Source organism: Chenopodium album, chromosome 4, assembly GCF_948465745.1.
Source record: "Chenopodium album chromosome 4, dcCheAlbu1.1, whole genome shotgun sequence".
NCBI classification, from domain to species: domain Eukaryota; kingdom Viridiplantae; phylum Streptophyta; class Magnoliopsida; order Caryophyllales; family Amaranthaceae; genus Chenopodium; species Chenopodium album.
This window is the reverse complement of record NC_137837.1, coordinates 79622869-79641565: the sequence shown is the minus strand read 5'-3', so window position 1 is coordinate 79641565 and position 18697 is coordinate 79622869. Positions and strand designations below refer to the sequence as shown.

General features: G+C 34.3%; 1 protein-coding gene and 1 pseudogene across 5 annotated transcripts; both read left to right on the top strand.

Annotated features, from left to right (window-relative positions):
- Window positions 1-2853: 2853 nt before the first annotated feature.
- Window positions 2854-10679, top strand: LOC145629482 (oxysterol-binding protein-related protein 3C-like; annotated as a pseudogene). Its single transcript, XR_014111687.1, has 11 exons — window positions 2854-3102; window positions 3364-3457; window positions 3944-4060; window positions 4174-4246; window positions 4334-4456; window positions 4638-4759; window positions 6864-7040; window positions 7690-7834; window positions 8489-8667; window positions 9731-9978; window positions 10445-10679. The product of XR_014111687.1 is annotated as an oxysterol-binding protein-related protein 3C-like (transcript).
- Window positions 10680-12587: 1908 nt separating this feature from the next.
- On the top strand, window positions 12588-18554 carry LOC145627478 (peptidyl-prolyl cis-trans isomerase FKBP16-1, chloroplastic-like). 4 transcript variants are annotated; one of them, XM_081679868.1, is made up of 8 exons: window positions 12588-12793; window positions 14275-14385; window positions 14486-14556; window positions 15501-15594; window positions 15880-15940; window positions 16665-16710; window positions 18187-18257; window positions 18367-18554. In XM_081679868.1, exons 1-8 carry the CDS (start codon window positions 12726-12728, stop codon window positions 18442-18444), a joined length of 600 nt encoding a protein of 199 aa, XP_081535994.1. In that variant the 5' UTR covers window positions 12588-12725; the 3' UTR covers window positions 18445-18554. The 4 variants fall into 4 exon arrangements, with proteins under 4 accessions (XP_081535994.1, XP_081535991.1, XP_081535993.1 ...); XM_081679865.1 differs by having other exon boundaries at window positions 12605-12793; window positions 14206-14385; XM_081679867.1 differs by having other exon boundaries at window positions 12612-12793; window positions 14206-14385; window positions 14492-14520.
- Window positions 18555-18697: the final 143 nt, after the last annotated feature.

Genomic DNA, 18697 nt, shown 5'->3' with positions numbered 1-18697 from the left:
CAGCTCAAGAGCACCCAAGGTTTTCAGGCCAATCTCGTAGTGACACGTGGCCCAGTAAGAGGGTGACACGTGTCATCATGAGAAGACGCCACGTGTTTAGGGCATATGTTCCCTTTTTATCAGCACGCCAAAGAGGCCTAACAACGTCAGGGCCCAAATCCCGAGAGATATCAATGAAAGCCGCAAAGCGGCGCCCCCAAAGTAACACGTGGCATCTGCTTATTGCGTAACCAATCACGTCAGATAGATCTAGGGTACAAACCCTAGAAAGGGGCACGAGTCCCACCCCTATAAATACCCCAATCATTTATGATGGGAGGGGTGGAATAAGACATTTACAAACAACAGAGCATTAAATAGCTCCAACTTCTCTCTACTTTCTCTCTCTAGCCTTTTCCGTTCCGATCACTAACTTGATCATCGGAGGCGCAGGTTGGAATGTCTCGTTGCCAGAAGAGCGTGACCAGTATCCCAGGAAATCCAAAATATACCCGAAACAGAATCTATATCTATATCTATATCTATATATCTATTAAAAGTCACGACAAGAATTGTCATCATGCCACGTGTCGTTATTCTTGTCACGTGTCATCATGATTTGATAAATAATGTATGTATATACTTCAATATAATCTCATTCTTTTATTTACCCATCCATAATTCATACAACTTTTATATATTTAAAATATGTAACACAAAAGTACATAGCAATTTCAAAACCACAACATGTGTTTACCTTGAAGAAATTTTTAATGATAGATAAAATTCCTTTAACAAATAAAACAAACTAAAATGAAGTACAAAAGTTAGGTTACTGCATACTTCGTATTTCTTAATGAATTTTGATAACGTTTAATAATATTTATCAAAAAAAATTATTTTTTAAAAATTATAAAACCACCAATAAATTTCACTTTAATTTATTATAATTTTTTTATATACAAAAAATGACCCGGGGAATTTAGATTAATTTCCCTTTTTTTTTGAAACCTAGATTAATTTCCCTTTAATTACACGTTAGTTGGGAAAAACCAACCCCCCTATTTGTTTTATTTGCTCAGACTCTCTGTTTGCTCCAACCTTTTGCATTTTTGCTATGTTCTCCTTTTCTTTTTCTTTGTTTTTGTTTTTCTTTTTCCTAATCAATTATATAGGAGGCATTCATGTTCTAGTGGCTCTTCTTCCTCAAGAATTGTTGGGGGGTTTTCACCAAATTTGAACTGCAATTGTGGACATGACGCTGAAGTTCGAACTGTGAAAAATGGTGTAAATATTAGAATGAAGTTCTACGATTGTCTAGAATTGCCGATAAGTGTGTTTTTTGTTCTTAATTATAGTTAAATAATTGAATTAATTAAGTATTTATTTGACCATAAAAAATTGAATTGGGTTAAAACTAGGGTTTATGTTTGCAATTGATTTGGGGCATTTAATGTGCAAGAGACTAATTGTGAAATTTTTAGTGGATTATTACTTACCTAAAGAAGTAATCTTCTATACTATATATTAAAAGGCGTTCCTTTTAAAGGAACGGTGCCACGTGGCACTCTTCAAATTAAAGTATGTGTGCTACAAGATTCGAACCCATAACCTCAAAGACATAGAAGTAATACATTCACCATCTCAACAAACTATTATTAATGTTTGAAGCTGCACATAATATTATATACTCCTTTCATTTATTAAGTAAAATAAAGGTAAATATAATTTATTTATTTTTCACAAGATTAGAATATAAAAATATATAATGTAAAAAAAAAAAGTGACATCCGAGGCAACGCCCGAACCACTCACACACTTACTATACAAATAGTCGAACAAAATTGCTAAGTTAAAGCAAGAAGTACACAAAATAGCAACCCGGGCATCGCCCGGGGTGCACACTAGTTTCCACTCAAAAGTTGACAACTTTTGCCTCCTAGACCACCGTAATCTAGTAATTAGACCTTGTGATGTATGAGGAAGTACAATTATGGTTGAAACAAATTATGGCTGCCTTTTTTTTTTTTTTTTTTTTTTTTTGCATTTCGTGAGAAATTTTGGCGAGGTAATCTTTGAGGTAGTTGGGACTTGGGAGGGAGAAAGAGATGATGTGGCATTAATTAGGAGAGATATTAAAGTCCAACAGTCAACAAATGAAGACTTCACCGTTTTAATAGGTTTTAAGTCACTCGAGATCGTTAAAAAAGATCGGGGTATAAAGTTGGGATTATTTATAAATAATCGATAGTTGGGATTATTTTCAGCGAATCAGGCAAAATTGAGATTATTCCTATCAATTTTTCAGGTTGTGGGTTCAAATCTGCACAACTAATTGCTGACGTTATTATTGTCCACATGCCGCTCTAAAAAAAAAGTTTTCGCATAAATGAAAGAATTGAATGATGTCATTTTTTTTTGTACATCTACCATATTTAACAATTTTGAAATTTCACTATTAGAAGCTTCTACATTACAACCACAACCACAAGTCCACAATCTATTAATTTATCATAAAAATAAAATAATTGTAAATAGCACACTAATAAGTAGACTCCTACATTGAATTGAAATATATACTCCGTATTAGACTACGTTAAACAAGTATCCTATCATAACTTTAATGAAAATCTAAATTTTGAAATTACAAAAATATTTATACATAGTGCATAATTTTTATTTATATACTACGTATATTCTTTTTTTTTTTTTTTTTTTTTTGTATAAATTATAAAAATACATAGTAATTTTTTTATAAACCGTGCATCACATAGGAAAAATAAAAATAAAATTTGGACGGAGTAACATATTTGATGGGGAAGTTAGGTAATGAAAAGTCTAATAAATACCCGTTTAAAAAAAAAGTCAAATAAACACGACCAATATTGGCTGACTCCTGCATAGTCTACTTTGTCATGCTCACTCCTTCGATCCCATAAATTTATCTGCTTCGAATTTCATAAATTAGGGTTTCCGATTTGAATCTTAATCATTCAATTTGATCACAAATTTTCAATCAATTATGCCAAGCCCCAAGAAGAATATGGAAAATAAGGGATTTTTCTCTTCTATGACTTCCAGCTTATCCATGTTCAGTAACGCCATGCATAGATCTGTCAATGGGTATTTCCTCTTTTTCAAGCATTTTTTTGATTTCTACGCTTTTGAATGTTGTTCTATATTCTGATTATTTTAATGTTAATTAGTGAATTACTCCACTATTTTTTCTTTTTGATGATAATTTTTTTGTTTGGTTATTTTCAATTTTTTATGATGATTGTTTTCAATCAAACCATTTTTAAAAATGTAATTTAATGCTTGATTTTTGGTGAATATTTTCTCCTTTTATTAAGTATTGGTTATGAATTTTTATGTGATCTTTAGGTTTATAGGGTATGAAAATCTGGAAGTCGTAAATCCTGAGGGAGGTAAGGATGATGCTGAAGAAGAAGCACAGAGAGGAAGGTGGAAACAAGAGGTTTGTATATCTGCTATTTATGTGATTGAATTTATCAAAATTCGACTTGTTGTCGCACAATTTTCGTTATACACCCGGGTGTACCTATGCGGAATGGAAGAGCTTCCGTGAACAGAAAATAGCTTTGGGTGTACTAAATTATGAATTTTTGTTTGTATTTTATTGGGATGGAATCATGGAAGTTATGTTTGATGTTTATGTTTGTACTAAGATCAGATTGTTTCAAATTAAGAAACTTCATACTTATATTAGAATCTTTCTAGTATAATTTACCTATTATACATGTTACTAAGTAGCTTTTGGGGATAGTTCATGTAACAATGTATGGTTGCTTCGATAACTCAGACTTTTGAGTATGCTTATTTTTGGTATAAGTTGACCTTCACCATAAGAAACCTTGGAGTGATTGATCTCAAAAGCTTTCAGGCCTGTTCTAAATCAATATTAATATTGCTTACTTCATTTGTTTAAATTCTGTGATTACAGGAGAGAGATAGCTACTGGAAAATGATGCAGAACTACATAGGGTCAGATGTGACATCAATGGTAACTCTACCAGTTATAATCTTCGAGCCTATGACTATGCTGCAGAAAATGGCAGAGGTTTGTGTCGTCTCTTGTTTACCATTGATGCATGTGCAGTGATATTTTTGCTTACCAGTATATAGATGTTGTGATTTGGGTTTAACTTTGGAAATGGTGTATGGTTGTTACAGATAATGGAGTACAGTTACCTGTTAGATCAGGCTGATGAATGTGAAGATCCTTATCTGCGATTGGTTTATGCTGGTGAGCAACTGAGCAGACTCTCTGATAGAATCTGAGGCAAATTCATGTTTCATTTGATATGAAAATCTATACATGTATTGGTTGCAGCATCTTGGGCAATATCTGTGTACGTACTATGCTTTACAGCGCACCTGGAAGCCTTTTAATCCCATCCTTGGTGAAACCTATGAAATGGTCAATCATAATGGGATTACTTTTATTTCAGAGCAGGTCTGTCTGTCTTTGAACTTCTGTTTAACCAACACATGTTTGTAGCTTCTTTTGGAACAGGACTTTGAAATAAATCTGGACATTAATTTCTCTTTCTACCTAATCTAGCAATTTTACCATGACTGCTATTCTTGCATTTAATTAGGTAGTGTTGATGATTTGCATTTTCTGTATATTTTAGGTGAGTCATCATCCTCCTATGAGTGTTGGACATTGTGAGAATGAGCATTTTACATATGATCTGACATCAAAGCTGAAGACTAAATTTTTAGGCAACTCCCTTGATGTTTATCCCATGGGAAGGTAAGTAATGTATTTATTTTAATCTTTTATGGTGCTATCTAATTTCCTAGTAGGTGTTTGTGGTTAAGGTTGCACTTGATGTATGCGGTGCAAAGTATGCCTAGCCTTTTTGTGGTGTGATGCCAATTTAAAATGATCATAAAATAGGTTTTTGAAGATACATTGGTTGGGAAAATTGTAATTTCTTTTAGACTTGTGGTGATCATTTTTAAATGAAAACTGTATGTGAGTCTTGCTCATAGTTGTCGGTCAGTAATTTCTTTGATAGACCCCATTCTAGAGGCCTTGAAATTAGCTTTAGTGAACTACAAGAGCAAAAAGTATCCTTTAGTCATGCTATGTTTCTCACACATTAAGCCAATTGTACTACATCCTCAAAAAGTGAGGTGGTTTCATGGCAATCGTCTGCCTTATATTAGGGTCAAAACCAACGATTTACCTGATTGTTTTGTGCTCAAAAGATACCATTCAAGTTAAATATCATCAACATTAGTTTTTCAAGTTCCTTAGTGCATTGTGCAATTGACATGGAGCTTGAGCCTTTACTTTAATGAATTGTTTTTGGTGCAAGCACCTTTCAAGTTACAGGTTTCCCTTTCGTTCTGCTAAGCACATTTCTGTAATTCATAAACTAGAGAATGGCCAATTTACATTAGTATCATTGCAATCTTTGTTGTCAAGATGTTATTTTCCTCAATCCATTCAAAGGATGCAAGAGGGTTATAGTTACCTTCCAAGTATAGAAGCTCTGTTTTGATGATTGATATCCTAATCATCATCTCTGTTGTACCTTTATTGCTTCATTGGAATCTTTCTTTCATCTCCAAAAGCTCTGCCATCTTCAAATTTTCTTTGGGGTAGGTATGCCACTTTATCTTTAGCTTGCCAATTTAATTTTTACCCAAGACTTGTTTAAGACGTTGGCTTCATTGACATGTTCCTTTGGAAGTTGGAATTGGATATATCATGAAATGAGTTCTTTTTATCTTCCTCAGTTTAAGCTGAGGAATTACATATGTGGATTTAGAGTTTGACAATTGAGGATTTTGAAAAACTATAGGCAGAAAAGGATAATTTCAGAATATGCGTTGAGGTGTACTGTGGAGAAAGAAAGGGAGGACGTAAAATGATTGGGGGGTTTAAAATTTCAAGCTTTTGCTAACCCAATAAGATTTTTGCTCAGATGTCAGCTTTGATGATATATGTATCCTTGACATGCATACCAAAAGTTGATGTGTACAGACCCCTTGGAATTCTGATGATTTGAATCAAAATCTTCCAAAATTAATGTTTAAAAGAAAATATTTTCAGGGTTATTTGTTCTGACATTGAACGGGAAAATAGAGATATGAACTCACATTAGAGAAAGAAAAGCTAAAGCAGTTAAACAAGGAAGTAAAAATACTCCAATGAACTAGCAACAAGCTTGGATTAACGAAGCATCAAAGTCACAAAAGGAAAAATGTAATCACTAAGGCAATATCATTAACAAGCTAAAGAACTCACTCTCTCTCTATCTCTCTCTTTTGTTGAACCCTATGTGGAAGCACATATTTCCTGGCGTTAACTATTATCAGCATCATGCTTGCATCACTAATGAGTAAAATCAAAAGAATTCTATTGCTAATGCTTGATGAAAGCTACAGCACAAGAGCATCAGGGGACATGAAATGGTTGTGCTAGCTCAGTGTGGATTGTAGAAGTGGTGTTGCTTGCTTCTTGCCTCATTCTGGGGCTCTTTATTTCCTGGACTTTAATGAACAGAGTAGTGTGAGCTCGTATGACGGCTGTGCAGCCCCTGGTATGATCTAGAAGCTTTTTATTTAGGCATGTAGGAGTCATGCCTAGCATGACCAGAAAACAACCAGAACTTAGACCCATGACTCTCATTTCTGTTTTATCTCTATCCAAAGTGGGTGCTTTGACATCACTATTACTATTACTCTATGTTAAAAAATAATTCTATATCTCTTGATTCTTGACACATTTATTTTCATGTGAATTAGTGCTGTGATGGATAGTCCGATAGTATATGGCAGTGAAGCTTACTACATCATAATGTTTTAGTTTGCCGTGTTATTAATCATGGTTATCTTGAATGCAGGACACGTGTCACTCTCAAAAGAAGTGGTGTAGTGTTGGATTTGGTCCCACCTCCTACAAAAGTTCATAACCTAATATTTGGCCGAACTTGGGTGGATTCACCTGGCGAGATGATACTGACCAATTTAACTACTGGAGATAAAGTTGTGCTGTATTTTCAACCATGTGGTTGGTTTGGGTTTGTAGTGATTTTGTTTAATTACAAAATTTTTATTCCAGACAATGATGCGCTTAGTATTTTCTCTGCTTGATTATCTTCTTGTTTTATTATTATTATTATTATTATTATTATTATTATTATTATTATTAATTTCTTTATTATTATTCCTTTGTTTTGACATACAATACCATCATCATAGTGTCTAATAAGACTTGCATTAGAATGTTTGAAAGACAATTAACATGCTAGCTCTCAGCCAATAAGTAGAGGATTGTTTAGTAAGACATTTGGCTTAGTCCATGGCATTCTGTAGTCAAATGTGTGTCTCCAAGTTTGATTTGCCAGTACCATTTGTTAGCCCTAAGCCCATGCAGAGTGCACTTGTTACGTGCACTTCCTGTTTCTGGCTTTCTGCTATAAGTCTAATTTATTACTTATTTTTATTATTTATTATTTATTTTTTTATATAATTCTTACCTATTTTGGCTTAGAATAGTTAGATGGGTATTTGACATGGCTTATCCAGTGTTGCTTGTTTTTATATGTCATTAGATTGGCAAGTGGCAACTCTATTTCAAGTCTGCAGGCTTGAAGACTATTTTATTTCCCTGCACTCATTTTTCTTTAAGGTTTATTCTGGCTTATTTAAGGTTGTATTTTCTTGTAGAGCTAGTCGATATGAGGTGGATGGTTATGTATATGATGCTAATGAGGAGCCTAAAATATTGATGACCGGAAAATGGAACGAGTCAATGAGTTATCAACCATGTGATGTGGAAGGGGAACCTCTACCTGGCACAGAACTGAAAGAGGTTCATATCTAAAAAAACTTCAGTTTTTCTCTGATATGTCTTTATGGCTTTAATCTCCTTGAACCATTCAATGAAATATTTTGAGCATAAGGGTGGATACGCGGATGGAATTGAACATGATGACTGGCTTATTCTTAAGCCTTATGACTGTTAGAACTTAGATGTGTCAGTTTTGGTGTTTCTTTATCTTTCCTATAATAAATCTATGAATGTATGAGTATATCTTACTTAATGGATTTATAATAGTCTATGAATATCTGATGAAATTTAAAAAAATAAAAAATGATGCTTAATTCTCTTTCAGTGATAGGATTCTTCTATGGGTAAAAAAAAAAAAAAAAAGATAGGATTCTTCTATTCTGCATGATATCTAGTATAAAGTATTAAAGTCTCAAAACTAAGGGTCTGTTCTATTCTTTTCATGTTGTTTGAACTTATTATGTCTAAAATTATTTTATATGAGCTTATTTGCTTTAACTTGTCTGAAATTATCTGAACTCATTAAACTTATTTAAACTTAATTGGTTTGAAATAATATAAGGTCAGTAGTTCATCAGCAAATTACGCGCCTTTATGTAATCTTCAATTTCTGCTAAATTTGGTTTCAGTTTTCACACCCTCATCATGACTGTTGTTTATGTATACATTTTGCAGGCTTGTCATCTTGATACTCCGAAAAATGACAAATATCAATATACATACTTTGCCCACAAGATAAACAGTTTTGATACAGCCCCCAAGAAGTTACTGGCATCAGATTCACGTTTACGGCCTGATAGATATGCTCTTGAGATGGGCGATTTATCCAAGTCTGGTGCTGAAAATATGGCCGTGTTTCTACATTTTTGGACTGTTCCATGAAATGAGTGACCAATGTGAAAGTTGGCTGATGGATATGGCATTATGCTGCAAGCCTGCAAATATGATCAGTGCCTGTTCATATTTTGGGATTTTTTTTTACCTTTTCTGTTCCAAATTAAAAGATATTTTGCAGATACTATTTTTAGATGCTCAGAAATGATCTCCACCTTTCCTTTTTCAAGTACACTACTCTGTAAAAAAAATATAATTGCTTTGCCTATTCTCTCTCCACTGCAATTAATTTCTTTTCACAAGAATCACAACACTTACCTGTACTCTTTTTCCTATCTCCATCCCCCATTTTCATAATAACTACTCTTAATCTTTGTGCTGAACTCTATTCTGAAATTTTCCAATAATGTGGAGGTATTTCCCTGATGTGTCATTAAAGCTATGAACCATTTAATCAAGATCTGAACATTGTTTTTTGTGCTGTAAGTTTGAGAAATAGCCTCTATTCTAATCTTGACTATATGGTAACTATGATATTTTAAACAATGTTGATTGTTTGGGAGTGTCTGAATATTGCTGCTTCAGCAGGTTGTAAAAAATATAAATGTCCGCTTCATTTTCCATCCTATGTTTCTATCTTGGCTGGTGTCAGACTGATCCTGTGCTGTTGCTTTTGGTCTTACCCTTGTACATGTCTTTTCTTGCAAGAAGATAGAAGTATCACAAGTCTTGATGATGTTACATTATTTAACATTCATGTTAGTGTCCTGCTTTGACACTCATTCAGTGTTATTATATTCATGTGATGATGAAGAACAGTTAGCAAGGATATTTTTTTTATTATGGCCATCACCTGACATATACAACACACATAAATTAGTGATTTGTCAATTTTGCATGAGCTTTCTAGTGTACAAGCTGTACAACGCAAACTTAATACAAAGAGAAAAGAAAACATGTTTGAGAAGCTTTTGTACCTTAATACAGAAAAATCCTTGTTCCTGTTCTATGGTAAAATAAATTTTGTGCTGCTATGTGCTTATGTCCTTTTACGTTAAGGTTTTGGATTATATTCTATTTCAGTTTGGAGGAGAGACAAAGAGCAGAAAAGAGAAATCGAGAAACCAAGGGCGACAAATTCACTCCAAGATGGTTTGATTTGACCGAAGATGTTGCAACTACCCCCTGGGGTGATATGGAGATTTACCAGTACAATGGTAAATACACTGAGCATCAGGCAGCTATAGATAGCTCCGATATTGTTGAGCTTGAAGATGTGAAAACCAAGGAGTTCAACCCTTGGCAGTATAATGATTTATCTGGTGTTTGAGGTAAAGCTTTTCCCACTGCAATAAAAATGTCTATTGATAGTTGTCCCATAAAGGATTACCTTCTAAGTTAGCCCGGTCTTTACCTCTGCACGCTAAAAGAATCTAAACCAAAATCATGCCTTTACCCAACTCATTTCAACTACACAGGTAGCAATAGTAATTTATAATCTAAAAAGCATTCATACCTGAGGTTAGTGCCTAACTTGTTGCGCCAAGATCAACTGAACCAAAACTGATCCATTAACCTTGAAGTGTTGGCGATAGCATTGTGGTTGTTCTAGATCCAAAATCTAGAATCTGCCAAATAAGTTCCAACAGTTGCACCTCTTTTGAGGATTGGAAGATGGATTGCAAGACAAAAGCCTTCTCTAGGATAACATATAAAGAGGGTATAAGGTTCAGAAACAGGGTAAAAGGAAATTCATCACGCTAGGCTACATTATAACTTGATCTTTTTTGTTTGCAGAAATTTGTGTGCCTCATCATAACTGCAATTACAGGAGTGGCATGTGAAGTTGGCCAAAGGATGATATGATCTCTCCTACAGTCCTACCAGCCATTTTAAATTTACCAGTAGTAGATAGAAAAATGTATCCTGCATTAAATTGTATTAACTCATTATTATGAAGATGATTTTTTCAAACGGAATCAACAGATGAACAGAGGTGAGAGGTCCTCTATCATCTATCAAGTCTTCCTCATCGGTATGCATGGTCGTCCTGTTTACCATATCTTCAAGTTGGATGTATAAAGACCAGGTCCATCTACAGATAGCTTATGTTTTACCATCTTTTTTGATTGTATATTGCTTGTTTGAATTTTGTACTCGTAGTTGACAGACATTAAGCTCTTTATCTGTTCGAGTTTAGAAGGAAATTCCTTGTTCAATGTTTTGTCAATCTTCATGTACTGATTTTTGCCGATCATAGGTTTTGTTCATAGCTAGCTTCATATGCTATACTTGTTATTTGGTTATTTTTACTATATTTCATGTACTAATTTTTGCCCGGTCATAGGTTTTGTTCATAGCTAGCTTCATATGCTATACTTGTTATTTGGTTATTTTTAACTATATTTCATACATTCGTTGTGATGAAAACTAACATTGAGCAACTCAATGAACTCATTTGACAAACCGATTCCATTGCAATTACTAATAACTATGACGATGAGGAAGCTTTAATGGTGGTGTGGGTGTCCTTCCATTTATATGCGTTGCTCCATAGTAACGTTACATTTAGTATGACTGGACATGGACATCATTCTTCAGCTAGCATATGACATGTCAAAAACATTGTTGATGAAAAAAAAAAAACAAAGCCAATAGATAAACATTACCCGTTTATCGGGTAGTGATAGACCACTACCAGGTATGGACTCATTGGGTCCATACCAGGGGCAAATATGTAATTTTGCACAATATTTCCATGGTAAGTCATCAGATTGTGCTATGGTGTAAAAAAAATATTCTCTCTCCTCTCACAATTCTACAATAACAGTATTCAACTCTATGATAACTGTATTAAAATTAACCATAACAGTATACAATTCAATAATAACAGTATACAAGTCAATAATAACGGAGCACCGACAACCAACCTCTACCCCCTCATATCCAAAATCTTTCGATCTCTGGGAATTGAACCCACCGTTTCATGGCTGCAATTGTAAGTATAGACCTTGAACATTCTTCGTCAACCTTCGACTATCATCTTTCATCAACCAAACTTCGAATAACTCCTTTAATTTGAATCAGCCACAAAATTCTCACCTTCAGTACATCGAGCACCGCTCCTTGAAGGGAAGATTACTGCAACTTTGATGGGGTTTTTGTGGGACTAATTTTCCGACCACCGGAGCTTTTTCTCGTGAGTAGTAGTTTTTTGAGTTCCTGTTTTTTTCACCCTATAATCCTTCTTCCTTTTCCATTTTGTTTTAGCTTTTAAAATTTTACAATTTTTTTTACGTATTTTTTTTATTGTGGTATGGACTCCAACTATCCATACCTGGTAGTGGTCTATACTTACTCCCCGTTTATCTATAAGATCAATGGAGTCGCCTCTTTTTTTTGGTATAATGTTATAATAAACTTAAATAAGGATAAATCTAGGTCATGCAAGAGTAAACATTCAGAAAGTCATAAAAAAATTGAGATATTAAAAGTACTAGTAGTCGTTTACAAGAATATTTTGAGCCTTCTAGTCTTCTAGCATGGTGGTGGCTCCAAGCCTCCAATGACGACCTCCAACACCTTTGTGGTGTTGGATTTTTTTGGGTATGTTTTCGGGTAAGCAATTAAGGTGGAAGTTAGTTTAAACAGGTGAATAAAAGAATGGTTAGTCCCTCCATCTTTCCGAAAGTGATGTAGGTTCGATTCTTCATAGCCCCCATTCCTGTGATAAGATGGGGTAATTTTTTATTTTTTTTGGTTGGTGTTAGGACAGCAACGAGCATCAAATCGGCAGAAAAGTTCTAACCACTTGAGGTATCCTTACTTTTTTTTGGTGTTTAGAGAGCCACAAGGGCGGGGGAGAGAATCAATCCCAGATCCCCTTAAACCGGGAGGGAAACTCTAACCACTTGAGCAATCCCACACTCTCTTGAGATATCCTTACTCAAAAAACTACTACTATTTTAGTTCCTTTCATTCTGATTTCCTTTATACTTACTTCCTACTGTAGTATACTTTTGGTCACACTCATCAATTCATCATTTTAAAGCTCAACAAAAATTGAGCCTGCATAACAATGGCGTTCACACCTGTCTCTTTGCCGCAACTTTCAATTTCTCTTCCTCGCCCTTCATTGCTACCACGGTAATATTTTATTCAAAACTCTACATTTATTTAATTTAGGTTACTCTTTTTTCTTGATTCCCAATCAAATTTAAGCTTGTTTCAGTGTTCAATATCATCTATTTTTTCTTTTTATTATATTTATTTTTATTAAGAAGTATATAATTTTTTTTTTCCGAATGTTGCTAGTTGAAATAATTGTTTACAATTTGGAGTGAAGTCTTAACAAATTGAAGGCAATTTGAGAATTTTATGGATTATGGCTAATTTGATAGGATTATATATATGAATATGTAATGCTTTGAATGTGAATTGTTTACCATATTGAACTTGGGTTATATAAAAATCTTGATATGGTTTTTTGGATTCCATGAAAAAGAAATGATTTTTTTTGTGTCGATAGTTGCTTTATGACATTTAGAATCAAAAACTAAATATTTGGTTAGAGAAATTGTTGCATATGATTGGAAAATACAGTCATTCACAGAAAAGAAAGTTACTTGACATTAGAAATTAGGACATAATATTTGATGGCTGGCTAACACTTTGCTATAATGCAACTTATTCTTTGAAATCATAATAGCTTGCTAGTCACTTAGCAATATTAAAATCCTTGTTAGTTGGCAATGATATGTAGTTGTCAATTGTCATACATTAACTCATGTCCTTTGTTAGAACGGGCGATAATTTGTAGCTGCTTAGTTGGCCTAAATAATGGGAAAATGTGATATGATATACATTTATACACCTAGAGTATAAAGCTGTTTTATAAGGAATTTGCTAGTATAAGAATTGCCAATGTCATGCTATAATTTGTTTTTCGGGGTAAGAAAGGGTGGAATTATCCTCTCCGCAAGAAGTTAGTTTCCTATTCTTCTCCGTTCTCTTGTAGATACGGAGACAGGAGAAGAATCTACTCTAGAAATAAATGTTGCATTTTAATCATTTTGTGTTTACTTTCTTCTCTCTTTCCCTAGTTTTCTCCATCTCACTAAAGCAAGGAACCTATGTATAAAATACAAAGTAGTTTAAAAGCCGATTAAAGTTCTATAAAACATAATATACAAATAAAAAAACTTCCTTAAATCTAATACAACCTTGAGAAATTTCTCTCAAAATTCATGCATTAATTGATGAAACATGAGGTTGAGATTTGTTTGAGAATATTGCACCATTCTTTTGCAAAGAAATTTCTTGTTCATTTGCTGCCAACAGTTTCCTTACAATACTTATACTCTCTGTCTCTCTCGTTTAAATTGTGAAAACATCCCAACATATTAAACTAATTATGACTTTGCTGAAATCAGAAGCTTTTTAGCTCAGTGACAGTTTTATTTGTTAGTTAATTTGAGTACGTTTTTTTATAATTTGAAAATTACTGTGTAATTCAACACTTTTACAGTCTAACTTATAATCTCTGTTGTCTTTTACAGTGGTACAGCTAGAAAACTGAATGTTACTGCAAATTACTCTGTTTCCGATTTTGCTTCTTTGACTGCTAGAAACCTTTCAAGGAGGATGTTACTTTCCATGGGAGCTGTACCTATCTTGTATAATGTAAATCTTGCTCTTGGTGCACCAATCCCTCAGATGGAGGAGCCTGAAATACTTCGGTAAATTGCCAAGTTTTTCTAGCATTTCTCTTTTTCTATAACTGGCATGCTACTCAACTCATCTTCTGTGCGAATGACATTTGATGTTTGAAGTATCCAGTACCAGGAAGCTTCCCAGTGGAGTAAGGGTTCAAGGTATATTTGTCATTGGACATCATTCTCTCTTGCAAGGTTGCTGGTTTAATTATGGTCCTGAACTTGATGTTTCCCCGTGTATTAATGTATTATAACATTTAACTTGTTCATAGTCTTTATACTGAAAATTTCTGCTGCAAAGAGTAGCTTTCATATTCCTAGAGTATCACCCTTATGGTCTGTTGGCTTTTTGCCTTTTTGTATGCTACCTTTCCCTTCAGACAAGATGTGCATTCTTTCTGTCTAGAGTAATTTATGTGCTGCCCATCCAGTGTACTCCAAAGAGATAACAGCAGCATAGAAGTTTGTGAGAGAATGAAGGGTGTGTAGCACTAAGTAAGTCCATTATTTGCTGATGATTGGTACCATCAGCAGAGGTACAATACCTGTTCATTGTCTTGACTCAATCGGTTATTATGTGTTTGGATAGGGTAATATTAAGAGAAGGGGGAGGGAAGAGAAACTGCCTTGTTTGGATAAAATTGGTGAAGAGGGAAGGGATTGGAATTGGAAATTGGAGGGATTAATTTTCCTTCCTTTCTAATAAGCCAAATCCTTTCAATGTTAAAAGAGAGGAAAAGGCAAGATCACTTCTTCCCTCCCTTTCCTTTCTCTCTCCTTCCCTCCCCTTTCCTTCCACTATAGCTATTTAGAATTTTAAGCATAGTGTTAGTTTTTGTCAAAAATTAGAAGATGGAGGCAGGGGATGGACTATTCCAACCTATTATGTTTGCAAGCTCTTTTTCTTTGAGCATGAAGTACTGATAACATGGTGAAAATTCTAGACTAAGTTAAATAACTCCTAAATACATTCAAGTAGGATGAAGATTCACACTAGCATCAATCCTTGACCCTCAGGTGAAATCTATACAGCCCTATAACTTGTAGATATCATCTATGCCATCACTCATGTATAATGGCTATGCTCTGTGCATGGTTCAATCATAGAAATTTTCTGAGTTGATTGTGGTCTATTTCAGATATTGTTGATGGAGAGGGACCAGCAGCTGAGGAAGGTGATGTTGTAGCATTTAATTATGTTTGTCGGCGATCAAATGGGTATTTTGTTTACAGGTATGCGAAATTGCGAATTACATAATTCATCCCCCACACCCTCCAGCATGTTCCTTCTTTTCTAATCTTTGTGCTATACTGCTATGCCATGATTTCATCGCCTATTATTCTTTTTGGAATAACTTTGGCTTATTGATTCCCATTACTATAATTTTTAATCTCTTTCTTTAATCTTATTCTTTATCAAGTTCTGGCTACGCTTTGTTGTGTCACTTCCCTTCTCCCATATTTGTGCAAATCACCTTTATGTTCCCAGGCTTATTCTATTTGATGCATATGATTCAGCACAGTAGATCAATTTACTGGAGAAGCCATGCCTGTTACACTAACTCTGGATGAAAAACAGGTAAATAACCCGTGCAAATAGAGCTCTAAAAAGTAAGGACATAATTCTAGGAAATAGTTTCATTCTGATTGCTCCTTTAATAGTAACTCCTAACTCTTATATTGATGCAATGGCTTGTTGGTGCATTGTTTTTCTGCTTTAAATTGCAATGAGTCAATAAATAGTCTCTTTAAAGGCCTGTTCATTATTGGTTTTTGTTTCCCTTTTTTTTTTTTTTTTTTTTTTTTTTCCTTCTTTTTTTGAAAGCAATGAAACAAATACAGAAAAATCAGAAAAAGTGGTTTTCACTTTTCTGTTCTCAATTTTCTAAATAATCATGATATCAATAGGTTAGGCATTGATTCTTTATATGGCATATATCTTATGACTTTCAAAAACAAAAAATTACAGTGATATCGAACGGATCCTGTCTAATTTAAATTTTCTTGTGAACTAATAAACATCCAATGCCTTTTTTTCAATGTGGGTTATTGCTTAAGAACATTTTCTCTTAATTTGTGCCTCTTGGGACTTAGATATGTATATATACTACACACTTAACCTCTTCATAGGCAGAAGCCTCTTGAGAGGTATGGGGTCATGGTACAGTGTGGTGCTTCTTGATGCTCAAGGACGTATTGTATACATCTTGGGTAGCGTGAGCATCTATGATTGCTTTTGGAAAATAGTTATAATTTTGAGATGTGTAAGTAAGTAAGTAACTAATATCGTGTTGTGTAAACAGATCATAAAAGGCTTGAAGGATGTATTAATTGGCATGAAAGTTGGAGGTAAATTTTGAATGGCATTTGGGTGAATATCTGCATTGTTTAATGAAGATGTGTTACTTGTCTAGTATTAGGCTTCTGTATTATTGCTTGAGCCTTGAGCACCTAATACCAAAACAGCCACATGTGGTACTACTTATTAGTGTGTCAAACTATTTAAATGTTTTGAGACCCCTTTCGAAGCTGATTATATTCACTTGGATGTTTATTTTGGTGCATGTATTTAAATTGCTGAAGGTGATACTATACTGTAATACCTGGATGGATGGATATTCCAAAAGGTGTACTACACAGTTTAGTCTGTGATCCTGGATCAGTTTCACTCCTCTTTTCTCTTATCAAAACGATTCACTCTTTTTTATCTAAAGGGGAATTCCATGTGACAGATTGACATATTGCTTTAATTAGATCTAAATCTTGGTAGTGACATGCTCCGTATGTAATTAGAGAAATCCTAATTCCTAAAGGTTGATTACTGAGCATATGTGAAGCATCTATTCGTATCATCGTATCCTAGGTTGAATCTTGAAATTGCAAATGATTTAGTACGGGGCTAATCTTAAGCTTTAGGTGGTTTGCTGTATAAACCTCTGTCGTTCTTCTGGAAAAGTTGCAACTCAATCTATGATATCTGCTTCATGTTGCCTAGGTTTCCACATCTCTTTTCTTATTTCATCCTCCTAGATTTTTGCATCCCTTCAGTTCTAATCTCTTGTTGCTGGCCAAGAAATGGAAATAGCTGTGTGAGCCTACCGTAATTCAAGGAATAAAATACAGGTTCATCACGTAAATTCAATTTCATAGGCCTGTTTAGCAGCTAGGCCACATGTTCCTAAAAAGCCTAATAGAAGAAAGTGTGAATAACAGGCTTCTTCAGAGACCATAGTTACCTTTCTCATGCTTCTACAGTGACTCGAATCATCCTATTGAGTCTCATAAGAGTAACAGTGACTGGTTACGATGTTTGCTCATGGTTTTTGTAGTGGCAGAAAATAATATGATATTAGTTGAACTTTTGAGGATTCTTGAATTTCCATGTCAATTCTACCAAAATAGTACAGATACAGCACTCTATTTTAGATTGAGATTTTCCATGTTAAATTCTACCCCAAAGTGCCTACTAAAAAGGAATAATTAAAGAGTCCCAGGTGAAATTCCAAGGTTTTTGGTGCAACTATAAAAATCCCTGCAACATAATTTTACTGCTGCTTGTGAAATTTCATTTTTAATAGTTTGGTACGTGGATTCACTGTTGAGTCTGTAGATGTTTGCTATCACTTTGTTGTTAAGCTGTAACCCTTATCTATGGGCCTGCTAGTTTTTATTTCTTGATATAATACTGCAGACTTTCCCCTGTTGATTTTTCTTTATTGCATCTGATGTGGTTTGATCTTGTTGCACGTTATATTTCCTTTTTTTTTTTGGCTTCTCTTCCTTTGGTCAACTAACTGGAGTATATGCTTCATTGAATACTTTTAGGGAAGAGAAGAGCCTTGATTCCGCCATCAACAGGATATGTAAATGAAAGTTTGAAACCCATCCCAGAGGAGGTTATTTTTCTCTTAGATGGAGTAGACTTGTTGTCTATTTCTCCTTTTCTCCTTCATATATGCCTAAGATGTTTCTAGACATGTAACTCATTATGGTAGTTTATTGCAGTTTGGCCCTCGACGTAGCCTTCTGTCCCATGCAAATGAGCCTTTGATCTTTGAGGTGCAGCTTTTGAAAATATTGTAATGCCCTTTATATGCTTCGGCTTGCACATGTTGGTTGGAGTGCACGTCAGATAAGTTATCACATCTTCTGTAATTATGAAATTAGTTTACATGAAGCCATTTCTTGATTTATTGAAGCTCTTAATCTAGATCAGTACATACGGAGTACTCTCTTTGCATATATATGAATATATCTTATAGGTCTCCCCTGTTTTTGTCGGCCTTATTGTGATTTATGATATATGAACCGTTGATAGAGACATAAGGAACATAAA

Excerpts from the sequence above, each read along its gene's own strand:
- LOC145627478 (XM_081679865.1), top strand. The coding sequence starts at position 12,726 with ATGGCGTTCACACCTGTCTCTTTGCCGCAACTTTCAATTTCTCTTCCT. Across the intron at positions 14,557-15,500 it reads ACATCATTCTCTCTTGCAAG|ATATTGTTGATGGAGAGGGA; the intron begins GTTGCTGGTTTA and ends GGTCTATTTCAG. Across the intron at positions 18,258-18,366 it reads TGAAACCCATCCCAGAGGAG|TTTGGCCCTCGACGTAGCCT; the intron begins GTTATTTTTCTC and ends AGTTTATTGCAG.